This window comes from Ananas comosus, linkage group 18 (genome assembly GCF_001540865.1).
Source record: "Ananas comosus cultivar F153 linkage group 18, ASM154086v1, whole genome shotgun sequence".
In the NCBI taxonomy this organism is placed as follows: Eukaryota; Viridiplantae; Streptophyta; class Magnoliopsida; order Poales; family Bromeliaceae; genus Ananas; species Ananas comosus.
Window position 1 is genome coordinate 6,347,714 of NC_033638.1, and position 16,838 is coordinate 6,364,551.

The 16,838-nt window shown below is 34.1% G+C and overlaps 2 protein-coding genes across 2 annotated transcripts; one reads left to right on the forward strand and one right to left on the reverse strand.

The window, feature by feature from the left end:
* Positions 648 to 8,864, forward strand: LOC109724455 (UDP-N-acetylglucosamine--dolichyl-phosphate N-acetylglucosaminephosphotransferase-like). The gene is made up of 11 exons (XM_020253288.1): positions 648 to 1,141; positions 3,311 to 3,398; positions 4,924 to 5,015; positions 5,156 to 5,274; positions 6,056 to 6,171; positions 6,293 to 6,420; positions 6,527 to 6,613; positions 7,806 to 7,866; positions 7,963 to 8,003; positions 8,119 to 8,239; positions 8,513 to 8,864. Exons 1-11 carry the CDS (start codon positions 777 to 779, stop codon positions 8,570 to 8,572), a joined length of 1,278 nt encoding a protein of 425 aa, XP_020108877.1. The 5' UTR covers positions 648 to 776; the 3' UTR covers positions 8,573 to 8,864.
* LOC109723775 (SKP1-like protein 11) lies at positions 12,642 to 14,362 on the reverse strand. Its single transcript, XM_020252260.1, has 2 exons — positions 13,985 to 14,362; positions 12,642 to 12,815 (listed from the first exon to the last, which is right to left on the reverse strand). Exons 1-2 carry the CDS (start codon positions 14,360 to 14,362, stop codon positions 12,642 to 12,644), a joined length of 552 nt encoding a protein of 183 aa, XP_020107849.1.

Sequence of the window (16,838 nt, forward strand, 5' to 3'; positions counted from 1 at the left end):
TTTGCTACCCTGTGGTTTAAAACGTATCAATTTACCCCCCTGTGGTTTCATTTTTATCTTTTCGGAAGCTTTTTCGTTAATATTTCGTTAAATTATATACAAAAAACTTCAGATAACCATCTATATTTATCGAATAGTCACTTTAGTATCCTTTAATTTTAACTTTGTCACTGATTTTAAAAAAAAATAATAATAAAATTGATAACAAAAAGATAAAAACGAAACCACAGGGGGGCAAAATGATACGTTTTAAACCACAGGGTAGCAAAGTGAGAATGCACGAAACCACAGGAGGGGTTTTTGAAGTTTTTCCAAAAAAATAATAGAAGAGATACGAAAAGAAAAAAATAAAATTATTAAATACGAAAATGATATATTTTAAATTATTTAATATTAAAATAAAAAAAATATGAACTACAGTAGCGACATTTAAAGTTTTTTCAAAAATTAAAATGGTTGGGATCCAATGAATAACTTTCCAACTCCCCGGCGCATACCCGCATTCCCCAGTTTCGACTCGGACACGCGTTGCAGCCAATCATGTACCGCCACGTCGACAAAACTCTACTACATGTTACATTTCAAACAAATAAAAATCATATATTATTATTATACGCATATAAATCGACCCGTCGCCCGAAACGACCCGCATCAATTCCCCTCCCCCGCTTACCCGCGTTATCCAAATCATCCTCCGCGAGACACCTCACCGCATCTCTCTCTCTCTCTCTCTCTCCCTCTCTTCGCCCCGCGTTTCGAAGCTCGCGTCCCCGTCCATGGCGACGCGGCGGAGACCCCCCTCGTCGAGCACCTCGAGCGCCCCTCCGATCGCCGACGAGGTCCGATCCCGAGATCCTAAGCCATCCGCGGCGGCTGAGGACCCTCCCTTGGCGCCGCCGAAGCTGGGGTTCGTCGCCGCCGCCTCCGCGCTCTTCTTCGTCCCCTTCTTCTACCTCGCCTTCGTCCACTACCCGATCGAGCCCGATCTGCGGCGGTCCATCGCCATTAGCGTCGCCATGAGCTTCGGCGGCTTCCTCGTCGCCCTCCGGATGATCCCCGTCGCCGCGCGCTACGTGCTGCGGCGGAACCTCTTCGGGTACGACATCAACAAGAGGGGGACTCCTCAGGGCACCGTAAAAGTGTGAGTCTTTTTCCAATTTTATTTAAATTTAGTTATATATTTTTTTCTCGTTTCTGATGAGGAGTTCCAAAGTTTAATGTGCGAAAAATGGTTAGAGAAGGGCAATTATTGCCATGGTTGATTACTATTAGTTTCTACCTTTAATGTAAATTTTGCAATTATGAAATTCTCCTGCATTAACGATGCGTCACATCCCAATTCCCAGATATTAGCATTTTGCACGCACTCGAGGATAATTGAGATTGCAAACCCTGTTTGGATGCCTGAATATCTTATTCGATATTTTTTTTCTTTGATTTACTCAAAAAATTTATATATTTGGTAGACGAGTAGTGTGATCAATTGTTTAGAATGAGATGCCATATTTGGCTTTCAAGTCATTTTTTTCTACTTAGATAAATCACCTCCTACATGAAACATGCTATGCTATCAAATAATGGATATCAAGACATTTCAAGGAGCAAAAATCGAACTCCTTACTTCCAATCATGCAAGAAAATCTTCACACTGAATAAGTTATTCTTGGATAACTTATTCCAACATCCAAAAGAGTCTTAGGGTATCTAGTGTTCCTGAGAACATATTATTAGTATATATTGGTTGGACTACTTAGCTCCCTGCTGATTGCTGATGTAATAGGGAAAAAAGGGCAAATTTCTTCTTCTTTTTTACTTTTTTTCTTTTGGTTGGTGGTTTTGGGAAGTAAACTTGAATTAATTGTCTAACCTTTGCTAACTTTAAGTTAATACTTCTCGGTACTTTTCAGGAGGTCAATGAAGTTGATCAAATGTAGAACAATCCTAGTATCGCTTACCTTTAGTCATATATTTGAAAGTTACCAGGCCAACATGATTATGATGACGATACATGATTTCTGATCAAAGAGACTATATATGCAGTGAGACTGGTTGGGTGTGATCTCTTCTGGTGCTATAAGATGAATTATTAAACATGATGGTTGCATTTAGAGGTTCATACAACCAAAGGATAGTTTAATTTAAGGTTTTAGTTGAATCAAAAAGAAATCTTTTGTACATTTGGAAAATTTTCTTATGGATATATGTATTTAATTTCAAATAGATTTATTGTGTTTAGGTCTGATTTAGATACATGATAGATAGGATATGATTAGCAAATTTTCAAAGTTTTAAGATTTATTTCTGGAAAGGTTTCAAGTTACTTTGGCGAGTCCTTATTATACTTTCTTCTTCTCTGATTGTTTATCTAAATTCATTTCTCTTTGTAATGATTTTCAAACCTGTTGTGAATAATATTCTTGACTTTCACCCTCTGTCTCGTACACCAATCATCCATTTTCTTTCAATAGGTTGATATTTCAATTTCTTCACCAGTTCATAGCTTCTGACACTAAACTCCAAGCCAACAGGGTTATCTTTCTCTTATTTTAGCTTATAATATATCAATGGTCCTTCGACCTTTCAGTTTGTTCTGGAAGGAATAAAAGATTTCGATAGGTTGTGGAACCTTCTTCATCATGCTTTGACTCTAAACAACTAACAGACTTTAATTGGATGAAAAAATTGCTGGTTTTTAGCACTTCTGTTGTGCCATGTTGCTCGCTAAGCTTCCTAAAAAGTGGCCTTGATGATTCTCAAACTGTTTTGGACTTTATATAAGTAAATCAAAGTGTTTTGAGCCTTATATTATTAAACTTGCTATGCTATATTAATCTGTTCCTTATTGATTTGCTACAACTTTTAGATATTTAGACCTTTTAACATTGAGAAACTCGTAAGTATTTACGTCTCTATTGGTTTCTTGTTCCATGTGATTGTTCAACTATCGTTTCTATTTTATTCTTTCTTGAATTTATTCTGTAATAGGAATGTAACAAATAATGGCTGTCAATCTCACGTTATCTTGCAGCTTAAGTTGATTTATATATCTTTAACAGTGTGGGTAACACTTTCCGAACTGTCATGATGTTTACACTTACAGTGCACTTGTCTAATATATATCAAAGTGAATGGGTCCATTACAATACAACAATATTTGGTGCGTACATCAATAAAGTGTTATTAGCTGACCACCTTGATAGTTTATCTAATCTGTTAAATTAACTGGACTCTTTAAATGGGCACTGGCCAAATATGATCAATTTCAAGTTCCAGTCCATTTTGACTAATCCTAATGCTGCTTCTATTTCAGGCCCGAGTCACTTGGTATTGTCATTGGAATTGTCTACTTGGTCATTGCTATATTGTTTCAGCATTTCAACTTCACATCTGACTCCAACGTATGTTTTTCCATTCCTTGCCCTTCAGCAATATGTTACTGAATTGTTTAGCATTTTACAGCATACAAAAGTCCAGATAATTTGCAAGCATAGAGAAGTTTTATTTCTCCCAAAATAGTTGTTTATAGTTAAGCAGGTGAATTTAACCGTAATAAGGAGCTTTTCTTGAACAATTATCCCATTGTTTAGCTACTAGCAGACTAGACCTTAATTAGTTTGGGCTTCCACACCTTCATTTAAGTAATGTTTTGAGTATCCTGGTAGCATATATGAGTTGTTGAGTCTTGTAATGCTCTTTATGAGTTGTTGAGTTGTTTTGTTTATTCATTTAGTGAGGGTTTTTGGCTTTGGGTTTATAAATTGACTTGCACGAGAATGTAATTTAAATTTCTTCTCTGTTAATTTTTGGCTACTACGATACTGTATGGGATATTGTATGGTTGTTTTGCAAAATTCATTCTTTTCTTTACATCTATAAACCTCATGAATACTCCTAGAAATTTTATTTTTATGTCCTGCGTAACTATTTGCTTTTTCACGGTGTTCCATGAATATTGTCCCAAAACTCATGTTAAAGCAGTCAGGTAGTCCACTTAAGAGGCACGAGCAAATAATGTCTCTTATCTCTTATCTCGAAATTACATGGTCTTGACAAGAGTGGTCATCTCTCTTCAACTTATTCTGTTACCTAAACATATGGAGGCTATCCTTAAGGCCCTGTTTGGACGCATGGATATCTTATTTTGGGCTTTGATTTACTCAAAAGTTTTAGTATTTGGTAGATGAGAAATGTGATCAAATGTTTAGAATGGAATAACATAGTCCACTTTCTAGTTAATTTTTCGAAATAGGATAACACCTTGTAGGTGGGGTATGTTATCCTACCAAAGCATGGATGACAAGACCTTTCAAGTAGCAAAAATTAAACTTTTTGTCTCCAATCACACACAAAAAACTTCATGCCGACTAATTTATTCAAGGATAACTTATTCCAGCAGTCAAACTAGTACTATTTGAGATTACAAACATACTAATTTTCTGTACAAGTGATATCTATTGTGCTTTTTTTTTTTTTCAAGCCGTCACTCATTTAGATGTTGGATATGGCATCAGCTTAGTTCTCGTCGCTGTGACATCAAATATTCCGATGACACGTTATCTCTTATCTAGTTCAGAGTTGTATTGAGTGATGCTTCTGAAATTTGCCTCACTCAAACCTTATTTATGCTCCCAGAACCATCACTTTTGCGCCTAAGTATATGTATGATTATTATATATTCTGAATTCAATGCCATGATTTGGTTGGAATTTTGCTGTTTGAAAACTGGAAGGATTAACTTTAACACAATGCATCGGATGATAATCTGCTAACAATTTATCTATTCTAGTTGAATCATCAGTTTGTTATCTTAAAATAGAGAGAAGCCTATGTTTCTTTTTCGTTAGATTAAAATGCTTTTATTTTGATTAATCATGGATTTGGAATTCTTTCCCCCCTCTTTACACTGAGCTTTATTTTTTGCAGTGGCTTGTTGAGTACAATGCTGCACTAGCATGTATCTGCTTTATGATTCTCCTTGGCTTTGTGGATGATGTTCTTGATATACCATGGAGAGTGTATGTTCTTCAATAACCTTGTGATTTCTCAAATTATTAACATTTACTTTACTAGCTTAACTATTTGCTTCTTGAGTCATCAGTTTATTACCTAGAGTATGATGATTTTAGACTTATTAGACATCAACTGTTGTAAACAGGAAATTGGTGCTGCCTTCATTTGCAGCACTTCCTTTATTGATGGCATATGCTGGGCATACTTCTATCATCATACCGAAGCCTCTAATACCATATGTTGGAGTGCCTGTTCTTGATTTAGGTAGTTTATAACTTGATCAGTTTAACAAATTTTCTCTTGGTACATTATGAGGTACAATAGCATAAATTTGTAAACATTTTAACTAAAACACAATGAAATGTAGTAAAGGATGCACATAATGTAATAATAGCACCATGCAGTCTTCTTTTACACATTGCCAACTTTGAAAGAAGTTGTGGGGCATTTAGTCAATTTCTACTCATCAGCTAAAGGATATTCACTTTTGTAGACTCATTTATGTTCTGACATCAAAACTTAAAAGGAAGTGTTACTGCCTTTGAATTACTCTGTGGATTGTTGGAGTCGAGATTGAACTCAGAAATCAGACATACATGAGACGTGTATGTTCACGTATTATCCAGAGGACTATTCTGAGGAGGTCTTGCATTGGGTCCAAAAATGTGAGTACACAATGAGTTTGGAATATAATTATCAGAGATTACAGTTTGTTCAATACCAAATACAAGCTTACATCATCATTAGGGGAAGGTCTAGATATTCTTTTTCTTTAAAAACAAACCCGCAGAAGGCAAAAAAAAAAGAAGAAAAGATTATAGTGAAAATAGAGAATGAGAAGGAAAACATTGTGGAAAGTATAATAGGAATATTGGCACATACTACATATGCAAGTCTGATTAAATTATTTGCTTGAAATTACTATGACTTAATTTACTTAAACCCATGATCTGAAATATGTTACTGTTTTGCATTTTTTATGACATTGCATCTACCTTTGTTTTATTTTATTCTATTTTTTCAATATTTTCTTTTGGATGGACAGGTTGGATATACAAGCTATACATGGGCATGCTAGCGGTTTTTTGCACAAATTCTATCAACATACATGCAGGTTTGAATGGCCTTGAAGTTGGGCAAACTGTTGTAATTTCAGCTGCGGTAAGAATAAAACCTCCCGGACTGAAATCCTCTACATTGTTCAATTTCAATATAATCATTATAGTTTGCCATGAGTACTCGGGCAAATGTCTCCATTGATAATAACCACCTGTTATTCCAGGTTTTGATACATAATATAATGCAAATAGGAGCATCTACAGACCCAGAATACAAACAGGCTCATGCATTTTCGATTTATCTTGTCCTGCCTCTACTGGCTACTTCCTTAGCTTTACTTTCATATAACTGGTAATATTTCCACAAAATAAATTTTTTTTTCTACCAAGTATGCAGTTTAGTATATTGAAGTTTATGATAACAAACCTTAATATTCCTGTTTTGTTTCAAATATTAGGTATCCTTCTTCAGTTTTTGTTGGTGATACCTATACCTATTTTGCTGGGATGGCTCTAGCTGTTGTTGGAATTTTGGGTCATTTCAGGTAAATTTATTTCCATTGCAAGCTTCTATGTTGTCCTTCTCTATTATTAAAATTTTTCTGCAGTGACTAGGAGCCTTTGTTGCCATACTGAGTTGCAGTACTGTATGTTTACTTATTAGATATTTTGATGCCTTCTCACGTAGCTTGCTGTAGAATTTTGACTTAAGCCTTCCTGTGCCATTATAGCTTTTTTATAACACACACACACACACACACACACACACACACACACACACATATATATATATATATATATATGTAGTAGGGCTGATACTCTTATGAGTATAGAGGCCTTTATATTCATAAGTCGTTTTCGATGATGGAGCTTGCGAATCGACAATCCATATCGTTAAACATGATCTAGAGCATTGGAAGTAGCTAGAAATCGAAATTTGTAATTTTTTAAATTTATAATAAAGTTGATAAAGTGGGTATAAAGTGAACGGTCAAAATCGAACGATCTCCTAAAAATAGGGGAAAGGGCTTTTAAATTCAAGATCGGAGTTATTAATCTTTATCTAGATAGTGAATAGAATTTTCTATCAAATTTTCAACCGATTCCGATTCTTTTACACCGTTAAATTAGCAAGTATCCTATACTGACCATTAAAAATTGTCAATTTTGATATCTTTTGATCGTAAGGTAATGATGTTAAAAATTTTGAAATTTGGTTTTAGAAATTTCAAATGCTCTAAATCGTATTTATCGGTATAGATCATCGATTCAGAGGCTCTATCATCGAAAACGATCGTCCTCATAAGAGTATAGCCGCCGGACTATATATATATATATATATATATATATATATATATATATTCGTAAAAGCAAAAGTGAACCCACATTTTCAATTGGTTAAGTCCTTCCCCATTGTAAGAGTTGTGTCCCTAGTCTCCTAGTTAATCACGTCAAACAGAATGTATGATTACGAGGTTTTCATGAGCAGAGCCCTAGGGCCTTAGGTTTCTGCGGTGAGCAACAGGTTCATACTTTATTCATGTCGGCGGTATTGTTTGTAAATATACTTGTCTTTTTAAGGTGCAAAAACGATCACGTGTCTGGTGCTTGCTAGCTCTCTACACATAGCACAGGACGAAGGTTTATAGGCATATGCACCAAAAATAGCACTCATCATGTTAGTGTGAACATGTTGTTTCATGCTTTCATAAAAACTTACCATGTGTCTCCTTGCAGCGAGACACTTCTGCTCTTCTTTTTGCCTCAGGTTCTGAATTTCCTCTACTCGTGTCCACAGGTATGTACAGGCCATATTCACTTTTCGCCTCTTAGATTTTGTTCTCTCAACTGCTACATCTTACGCTTTGTCTTTTTTAATTTCCAATTCTCGCAGCTCTTTAAGATTATCCCTTGTCCAAGGCATCGTCTGCCAAAGTAGAGTCGCTTTTCCCTTCTATTTAACTTATCTCAAACTTGGAAGATCAGAAATTACTGCAACATTTTCTTCGTTAACATGTCGAAACCCCTTTCTCCTCTTAAATTTTCGCAGGTTTGATCCGCAAACAGGACTCTTGACGGGGACGAAGGATGGGACCCTCGTTAACCTATTCCTTAGACTGTTTGGTCGGTGCACAGAAAGGGCTCTTTGCATCAAACTTCTAATTTTTCAGGTATGTTTTGCGTTCATGTAAAAAAATTGCGATCGGTAGTTTAAGCTCCTCAATGTATCCGTTAATGAATAGGCATTTTTGTGCAAATGGTTTGTGAAAAACCTAAACAGTGAATGCACTGCATGTAGAGTCTTCGTCTGATTCGATTCTCAGATCAATACGACGGAAAAAATTATAATTATACCTTATACGAGTTATCAGCATTTTGTTACTCTCTCCCCCTTTTGCTTCAGCATTCTTACGATGCTGCGTGTTTGCGTTTATTCTTTGCAGGCCATGGCATGCCTTCTATGCTTCTGGTTGAGGTACATCCTCGCCGGATGGTACAAATGAAGCCGAAGGTACCGTAGATCCTGCAGCTTACTGATTTTATCCATGTAGGGGAACTGCTAGAAGAGATTTCTCACAGATTTTGCATTTTTAGGTTTATATGTATTGTTTACTTATACCCAATCTCACAATTGTTGAATTGGATAACATAACATTATTCCCCCCCCTCCCCCCCCCCTCCCCATTTGCTAGCATGAGTTTATTTTTCACCTAAAAAGTGTTTACCACAGCTTTTGACTTTTTTTTTGGTGTACTTTTTGGGAGTAAAGTAACTAGCACCTCTTCTTTGACTTTTTGAATGGTCAATCCTTACCATATTAGGAAGTAGAGGAAATTTAGAGCTCTAAAAGTGCGTTATATTAGGGCTTAATTATACTCTGTGCTTTAGTGCTATGTTTATTTGCCATATTGTACTATTTTTTTTTTAAAGATACCATTATGTTATTATATTTAGAGGCAATTTCAAACTTGGCCCTCAAAATTTTAAAAATATCACAAATGTTCATTTAAGATTATCAATATCAATATTGTTCTTAAAAATTCATAAATAGTATTATAAGCACCCTCTCCGCCAACCTTCGATATAAAACCTGAGTTAAAATATAAAATGATTAATTTGTTTCTTTTTAAGCTAATTATGGTTAATATTTTGGCTATGTAAAATACTAATAAAATTATTTTGCACGCGGTCGCTAATTAGATTTTCATACCCACGGTGTTAAACCTTAAAAAAAACCCTAAAATCCTAAGGGCCTAATCTGAAAACAACAAAAACCCTAAATCCTAAAACCCTGAACTTTGAATGTAATTAAAAATATAGTATAGTTTGAGATACATGCAGGTTGAAAATACAGCAGTCACAACTATACATGAATCTTATTTGGTTCGATGTAATAGAAAGCACTGCAACTATAAATAATTGGCTTGATTGCATGCAGTTGAAAAGTGTATGTTTTTAAATTTTAGTATTATATATATATGGTAGTGAGATTACCTCCAATGCAGAAAAAATAATTATTTTCTATTTAAAAAGTTATTAGATAACCTCGACAAAATATGTATATCGAAGGGCATATCATCTACACTAAGAGACTGTTTGGTTGGATGTAATTAAAAATACAGTGTAGTTTGATATACATGCAATTGAAAATACAACAATCACAACCATATATGAATCTTATTTGGTTCGATGTAATAGAAAGCATTGCAATTATAAATAATTGGCTTGATTGCATGCAGTTGAAAAGTGTAATTTTTAAATTTTTAAATTTTATATATATGGTAGTGAGATTACCTCCAATGTAGAAAAGATAATTATTTTCTATTTAAAAAGTTATTAGATAACCTCGACAAAATATGTATATCAAAAGGGCATATTATCTATACTAAGAGACTGTTTGGTTGGATGTAATTAAAAATACAATGTAATTTGATATACATGCAATTGAAAATACAACAATCACAACCATATATGAATCTTATTTGGTTCGATGTAATAGAAAGTGTTGCAATTATAAATAATTGGCTTGATTGCACGCAATTGAAAAGTGTAGTTTTTAAATTTTAGTATTTTATATATATGGTAGTGAGATTACCTCTCCAATGTAGAAAAGATAATTATTTTCTATTTAAAAAGTTATTAGATAACCTCGACAAAATATGTGTATCAAAAGGGCATATCATCTACACTAAGGGCTTGTTTGGTTCAAGGGTGGAATTGGAATGGATAATGGAATGAGAATGAATTGGAATGGTAATTGAAATGACCCACTCCTCCAAGACGTTTGGTTTATTTGTGGATTGGGAATTGGAATGGGTTATTTAAATTTCATTGTTTGATTCATATAAACTAAAAAAATTATAGGATACTATAATACTAATTTTACTCTCAAATATAAATTTATATTATTTAAAATTTATAAAAGATATAATACTATTCTCTAATAAATTTTCCAAAAAAAAATATCAAATTTATTTTTAAAAACTTTTATTGATGTGGGTTAGGGATAGGGTTTTGAGAGAGGATAGATTTTTTTTTTTTTTTGATGAGAAAGGGGTGAAGAGAAGGAGGGTGAGATGGTCACATGGGCTTTGGGCTTGCGGAATGAAATCTCAATCCGGGCTAGAAGACCGGAATCAAGTTGAAGGCTAATGGGCCATTCCCATTCCAGTCCGGAATAGGAATCCCAAACCGATTCATGCAAACCAAACAAAATTAACTGGATTTAATCAAACCGATTCCCATTCCATATCCAAAATAGATGAACCAAACAAGCCTTAAGAGACTGTTTGGTTGGATGTAATTAAAAATACAGTGTAATTTAATATACATGCAATTGAAAATACAGCAGTTACAACCAATACGTGAATCTTATTTGGTTCGATATAATAAAAAGTGTTGCAACTATAAATATTTGACTTAATTGCATGCAGTTGAAAAGTGTATTTTTTAAAGTTATAGTATTTTATATATATAGTAGTGAGATTACCTCTGGTGTAGAAAAACAAATTATTTTCTATTTAAAAAGTTATTAGGAAGGTAAGTTTATTTTTTGTTTAACGTTATTCTCCCCAACTACCGTAATTGAAACTGTGGCCAATTTAAGCGTAGTTCTATTGCAGTTGGGCCTCCTTATGCAGTTCCAACCGCAACAATTGGATTCGAATACATCAAACCAAATACTGAATTTGAACTGCAGCTAATTTAGACGTAATTCTGTTATGGTTTGATGTATAACACATAGTTGCTTAGAATCCATGAACTTTTATCTGCAAGTCTATTACATGTCATAGAACATATTCCAAGAACTTATTTGGCATCATGCTCATTTTTATTTTTATTTAAATAATTTCTTTTTCAGAATTAGTACAGGAGGGGATGATGGATTGTTTGCATTTTGTACATCCGAAGAGTTTGATTGGACAAAAACCGAAAACTTGGAAGCTTTTTTTTTTTTTTTTTTTTTTTTTTTTTTTTTTTTTTTTTTTTTTTTTTTTTTATTTTTAGAAGCTAATATGCAATATGACAACAAAAAGAAAATTCTTCATGTTAAAAGTTTAGAACTAAATTAAAATTTTACTGATGATTCAAAATCTCAGAATATTGAAATCCCAGAGACCAAAATGAAACTAGTCTTAAAAGTTCAGGAATTAGCAGTGCAATTTACCCTATTCTAGAATTTGTAGTCTTGCTCCTTTTTACAAAAAAAAAATAAATTAATAAAAAAATTCCTGTTGCCCTATTTAGTAAAATTAAGAATTTTGTTAAATTTGCTGATAATTACTTCCAACTTTATCTATTAAAAGATTAGTTAAAAATTTTGATTGAATTTGACAATTTGTCCCTGTATGTTTGAATAGCAGTACAAAACTGAGATACTAGTTAAAAGAGATATCTAACAAATTAAAAAATAGCATATATAAAGCTCATGAATGTTAGATGTAATTATACTTTANTTCCCCCTCCTTTTTGGTGCTCCAAGTTAGTGATCTTAGCAAACAGCTAAAGTATAATTACATCTAACATTCATGAGCTTTATATATGCTATTTTGTTAAATTTGCTGATAATTACTTCCAACTTTATCTATTAAAAGATTAGTTAAAAATTTTGATTGAATTTGACAATTTGTCCCTGTATGTTTGAATAGCAGTACAAAACTGAGATACTAGTTAAAAGAGATATCTAACAAATTAAAAAATAGCATATATAAAGCTCATGAATGTTAGATGTAATTATACTTTAGCTGTTTGCTAAGATCACTAACTTGGAGCACCAAAAAGGAGGGGGAAAAAAAAAGTGTCTAAAAGGGACTATCAGATCTTCTAAGTGAACTGTAATGTAATTATTAACTCCATAAATTTTGCACCAAATAATAAAGACAAAAGTAATCAGATCATTCTAATTTCTGCGTTCAAATATATCCATTCAGAAAGACAGTTTTTTTTTTTTTTTTTTCGAATGCAAAATTAAAACTATAGTAATTTGCTAACCAAATCGTAAAGAGAAAAAAAAAAAAAAAATTTATTACTTTGTTTCGGAGAGTATCCAAACATGTTCGAAGTAAGTAAAGCTCAGCCCAAAGCCCATGAAATCTCCCTGAGCAGTTCTGCTTCTTCCTCCGGCGTGTAGTCGTTCTCGACGTCGAAAGTCTGCCGGATCTCCTCTATGGTTTTGCCGGAAATCATGTCGGCCAAGGCCTGGCACGTCAGGTCGAACAATCCCTCGATGGTCATGTAGTCGGCAGCCTGTTTTTTTCGCCATAACAAAAAAAAATATTTACTCGTATATGCTGAAATATAACCGTAATTTATAAATTTCCTGTTTTTTTAAATATATATAGGTCCCGACAAATATAGTGAATTATAAATATATTCCTATAAAGTTTAATTTTTATATGTTATTTCTACAAAAGTTCTAAAACTTTCAAATATGTTTTTCTTTAATTTGTTACCGTTAGAGAAATAAGTGAAATGTTAGTTTTGCCATCGTAAATATAACACTCTAAAAATCACAACAATATAATATAAGAGGGACCGACTGTCTCTAGCGCAAGTGGTAAAACCACAACAGTGTAGTATAAGAGGGACCGACCGTCTCTAGTGCAAGTGGCAAAAGGGTTGATTGTTGGTACCCGCGGTCCCAAGTTTGAATCTTAGTTGATTCACATTTCTAGCTAAGTTTATTTCTAAATAAAATAAACGAAGCGAATAGCATGCTACTTATCTCTAAAAAAAAGAGTATAATATAAGAGGGAGGGTTAAATATTTAATCTACAGTTACCATCTAAAATGTCCATTTCTCATAAACAAACCAGGGTTAAAGAGGGTTCTTTCTAATATATCTCTTATTTGTTCCTCTATTATTCTAAAATGCCCCTACAGTTATCATCCGTTAAATTAACTTGGGTTAAACGTAAGTTAAATATTCACCATATGTTCCTTTATTATTCTAAAATGTCCTTATATTTACCATCCGTTAAGTTAACTTAGATTAAACGTAAGTTAAATATTCACGTAGTTAAAAAAAATTAAAATACTTTTCTTGCCCATAATATAAGAGCATTTGATGGTAGAAGGGTATATTTGAAAAGCCCAAAAATTAAAATACTTTTTGTGATCTAACTAAAAGGCGAATAGGAAAAAGCTGATAACACTAGAAGTGTATATTAATTCGAAAGGACAAGATAATAATTTTATAGAAATAATAATTATTGAATAGATTGGAACGTAAAATGGTATTTTCAATATTAGCCTTCTAAGAGGATAAATCAAACAGTTTAAATTTTTTGAGATGTATATAAATATTGTTCATATTTGAAAATATTAAAATTTTTACAGAAATAAAAGCTAAATTTTATTGGAATATATTATTTATAATTAATTGGACATGCAATTATTAAAGGAGTGTGGCTCACGGAGAGGAGGTCGATGAGCGTGGCTTGGTCGAGGCGGCCGACGAATTTCTTGTCGAAGTCGTGGAGGGCCGCCCACAGGCTGATGCCGCCGCCGCCGCCGCCTTCTTCGGGCTTGTCGCAGCTGTGGCGCCTGACGTACTCGACCACCAGCGCGAGGACGTGGCCGGGCACCACCGGCAGCGGGATGCCGCCCGCGGCGACGCCGAGCTCCATCATGTGCCGCAGCAGCGCCGACTGCCGCGCCGCCGCCGCCTCCAACTCGAACACCTCCCCGTCGCTGCTCGTCAGCGTCACCGTCACCGTCGACGTCGTCTGCTGCTCCTCCTCCTCCGGCAACAGCCGCAACGACGACGCAGCGCCATCATCTTGCGACGCCATTGTTGTTGTTATTATTATTATTATTATTATTATTATTATTATTGGTACGTAGTAGTAGTAAATAATAAACAAAGAAAAAGAAGAACCCTGTATATAGCGAGTATATAGATGTAGAGTACGTATATATAATAAAGACTAGGTTGTATATATATATATATATATGGATATATACAACGGGAGAGAGATTTTTCCTTTTTTTTTTTTATTTTTCTGTTCTAAATGGATTAGGATTTTGGTATAAGAGATTCTGGTGGGCAAGAGATTGATTGGAACTAGGATTTGGTTTAAATTTTAATTTAAAGGGTTAATTTTATACAGGTCCCCACAAATATAATAAATTGTAAATATATTCTTACAAATTTAATTTTTATATATTTTTTCTGCAAAAGTTCTAATATTTTCAAATATGTCTTTCTGATTTATTACCGTTAAAATACTGTCTATTTTATAAGTGAAATGACCATCGATCTTGTCATCATAAATATGTCCCTCAAAAAATCTCAATTGGTTATTGAAGAGGGGTAAAACGGTCAATTCACCACATTAATTAAACTAACCAGCATATGAAAGTAGAATTTTGTAGGAATATGTTTGTAATTTACTATATTTGCAGGGATCTGTATGCAATTAATCTAATTTTAAAAGTTAAAATGTGTAAACCCCCCCTAAATTTTATTCCGACTTGAAATTGGTCCATGAACTTTTTTTTCTAATTTGATTTACACCCCAAGAACTTTTGCTCTATTTGAAATTGGGTCCTAAACTTTCTTTTTTCTTGATTTGCACCTCCTGAACATTGAAGAGGAAGAGTTAATGACACACATGTATCTACCCAAGATCCTAATGTGGATATATATCTTTTATGGAACAGAGCAGCGGTTGGCCAAACACGTCGAGCAGTGGCACGTCGTGAAGATCAAAGACTTAGAGAGAATTCGATTAATGAATAATTCTATTCAACCATGTGTTCACTTGAAACTACATTTAGGGCCAGTTGGATCGACATAATTATAAATATAGTATAGTTGAAAATATATGGAGTTAGAAATTCAGTAATTATAATTACACACACCTTATTTTGATTGGATATAGTAAAAAATATTATAACTATAAATTTTTTACTTGGTTGTATGCGAGTAAGAAGTCCATCTATAAGTCTCTATCATTTTATATATGGGGGTGACGAGATTACCCTCTGTATGATAAAGAAAAAATATATATATGTTTTTTCAAAGATCAGGGAGATAAGTTTATTTTTATTTAAAATCACTCTTTCCAAGGAACTATGGCCAATTTCTAACTGCTGCAGTTGAGCCTCTTTGTGCACTCACAATTGTAGCAGTTGAAATCAAATTCAATTGCAACTACAGTAGTTGCAAAACAACCCCTTAATGATACTAATGGGCACTTAAGTTAGCTTACTAATTGCTTTCAATTTATGGCAACCGATGCAAACAAGACGTAAAAGTTGTTTGAAGAGACACTAAAACCTACCATTTAGTTCGGGGTTAAGTAAAAACTAGTTATTCGAGGGATAGGGTTAAGTTCGGGGTTAAGGTGAGGTTAGAGTAATTTTGTGTTTGGTTGATAATTGGATTTAATCCAGATATAGGTAAAATAGTATTTGGTTGGAGTAGGTGGATAAGAAGGATAGTGGGTAAAATAGTGTCTTGTTTGGTTGGAGTAGTGGAGTGGGGTGAGGTTAGCTAACCTCACCCCAAATAGGCTATCCCGGAATAGCTCATTTGGGGTGGGATTAGCGAACCCCACCCCCCTAAAATCATGTTTGGGAATAAAACCGGGGTTAAGGGGTTATCCCACCCCTTAACCCCGAACCAAACACAAAAGATCAGGAACCTGAGGATGGGCAAGTTATGGATGACACTGGGTGATCCTACCAAACTAAACACATTTTACTCAATACTCAATTGTTACAAAAAGGAATATATTCTTTGTATCTTATGTGGTGCCTGATTAAAGAAATTGTGTTATTTACCTATAGATTAGTTGGGTGTAAACATTTTTGGCTTGCCTTTTTTCAGTGTGAGAAATCTTATACTTTTATAATATTTAGTAATGTAGGTGTTTAAGCTTCCTATTTTTGGATGGTATTATGATGTGTGAAAGTTACTGTTGGGTTAGTGATATCAAATTCACTTATTAGCCTAATTGGTTTTATTTTGGGTTTGGTTCAACAACTCATGTAATGGACTAGTTAGTATTTGGTTTGGGCTTTAGTTGACCCATTTGGTATGTTGGGCCAAGTGGAGTTAAGAGAGAACTCTTTGGGTTAGAGAGAGTGTGTTCTCATTTTTGCTCTCTAGGTTTTTTCTTTTCTTGTAATAGAGAAGAGAGGTGTAGAGAGGGTTGGAGAAGGAGCTCTCTTGTTCTTCTTGCTTGATTCAAAGACTTCCAAGGTAGATTGGAAGAATTCTAAGAGGTATTCCGAAGCGGAATTCGCGGAATCGGAAGGTGC

Excerpts from the sequence above, each read along its gene's own strand:
- LOC109724455 (XM_020253288.1), top strand. The coding sequence starts at position 777 with ATGGCGACGCGGCGGAGACCCCCCTCGTCGAGCACCTCGAGCGCCCCT. Across the intron at positions 5,016-5,155 it reads CTTGATATACCATGGAGAGT|GAAATTGGTGCTGCCTTCAT; the intron begins GTATGTTCTTCA and ends TGTTGTAAACAG. Across the intron at positions 5,275-6,055 it reads AGTGCCTGTTCTTGATTTAG|GTTGGATATACAAGCTATAC; the intron begins GTAGTTTATAAC and ends TTGGATGGACAG.
- LOC109723775 (XM_020252260.1), bottom strand. The coding sequence starts at position 14,362 with ATGGCGTCGCAAGATGATGGCGCTGCGTCGTCGTTGCGGCTGTTGCCG. Across the intron at positions 12,816-13,984 it reads CGCTCATCGACCTCCTCTCC|GCTGCCGACTACATGACCAT; the intron begins GTGAGCCACACT and ends CGAAAAAAACAG.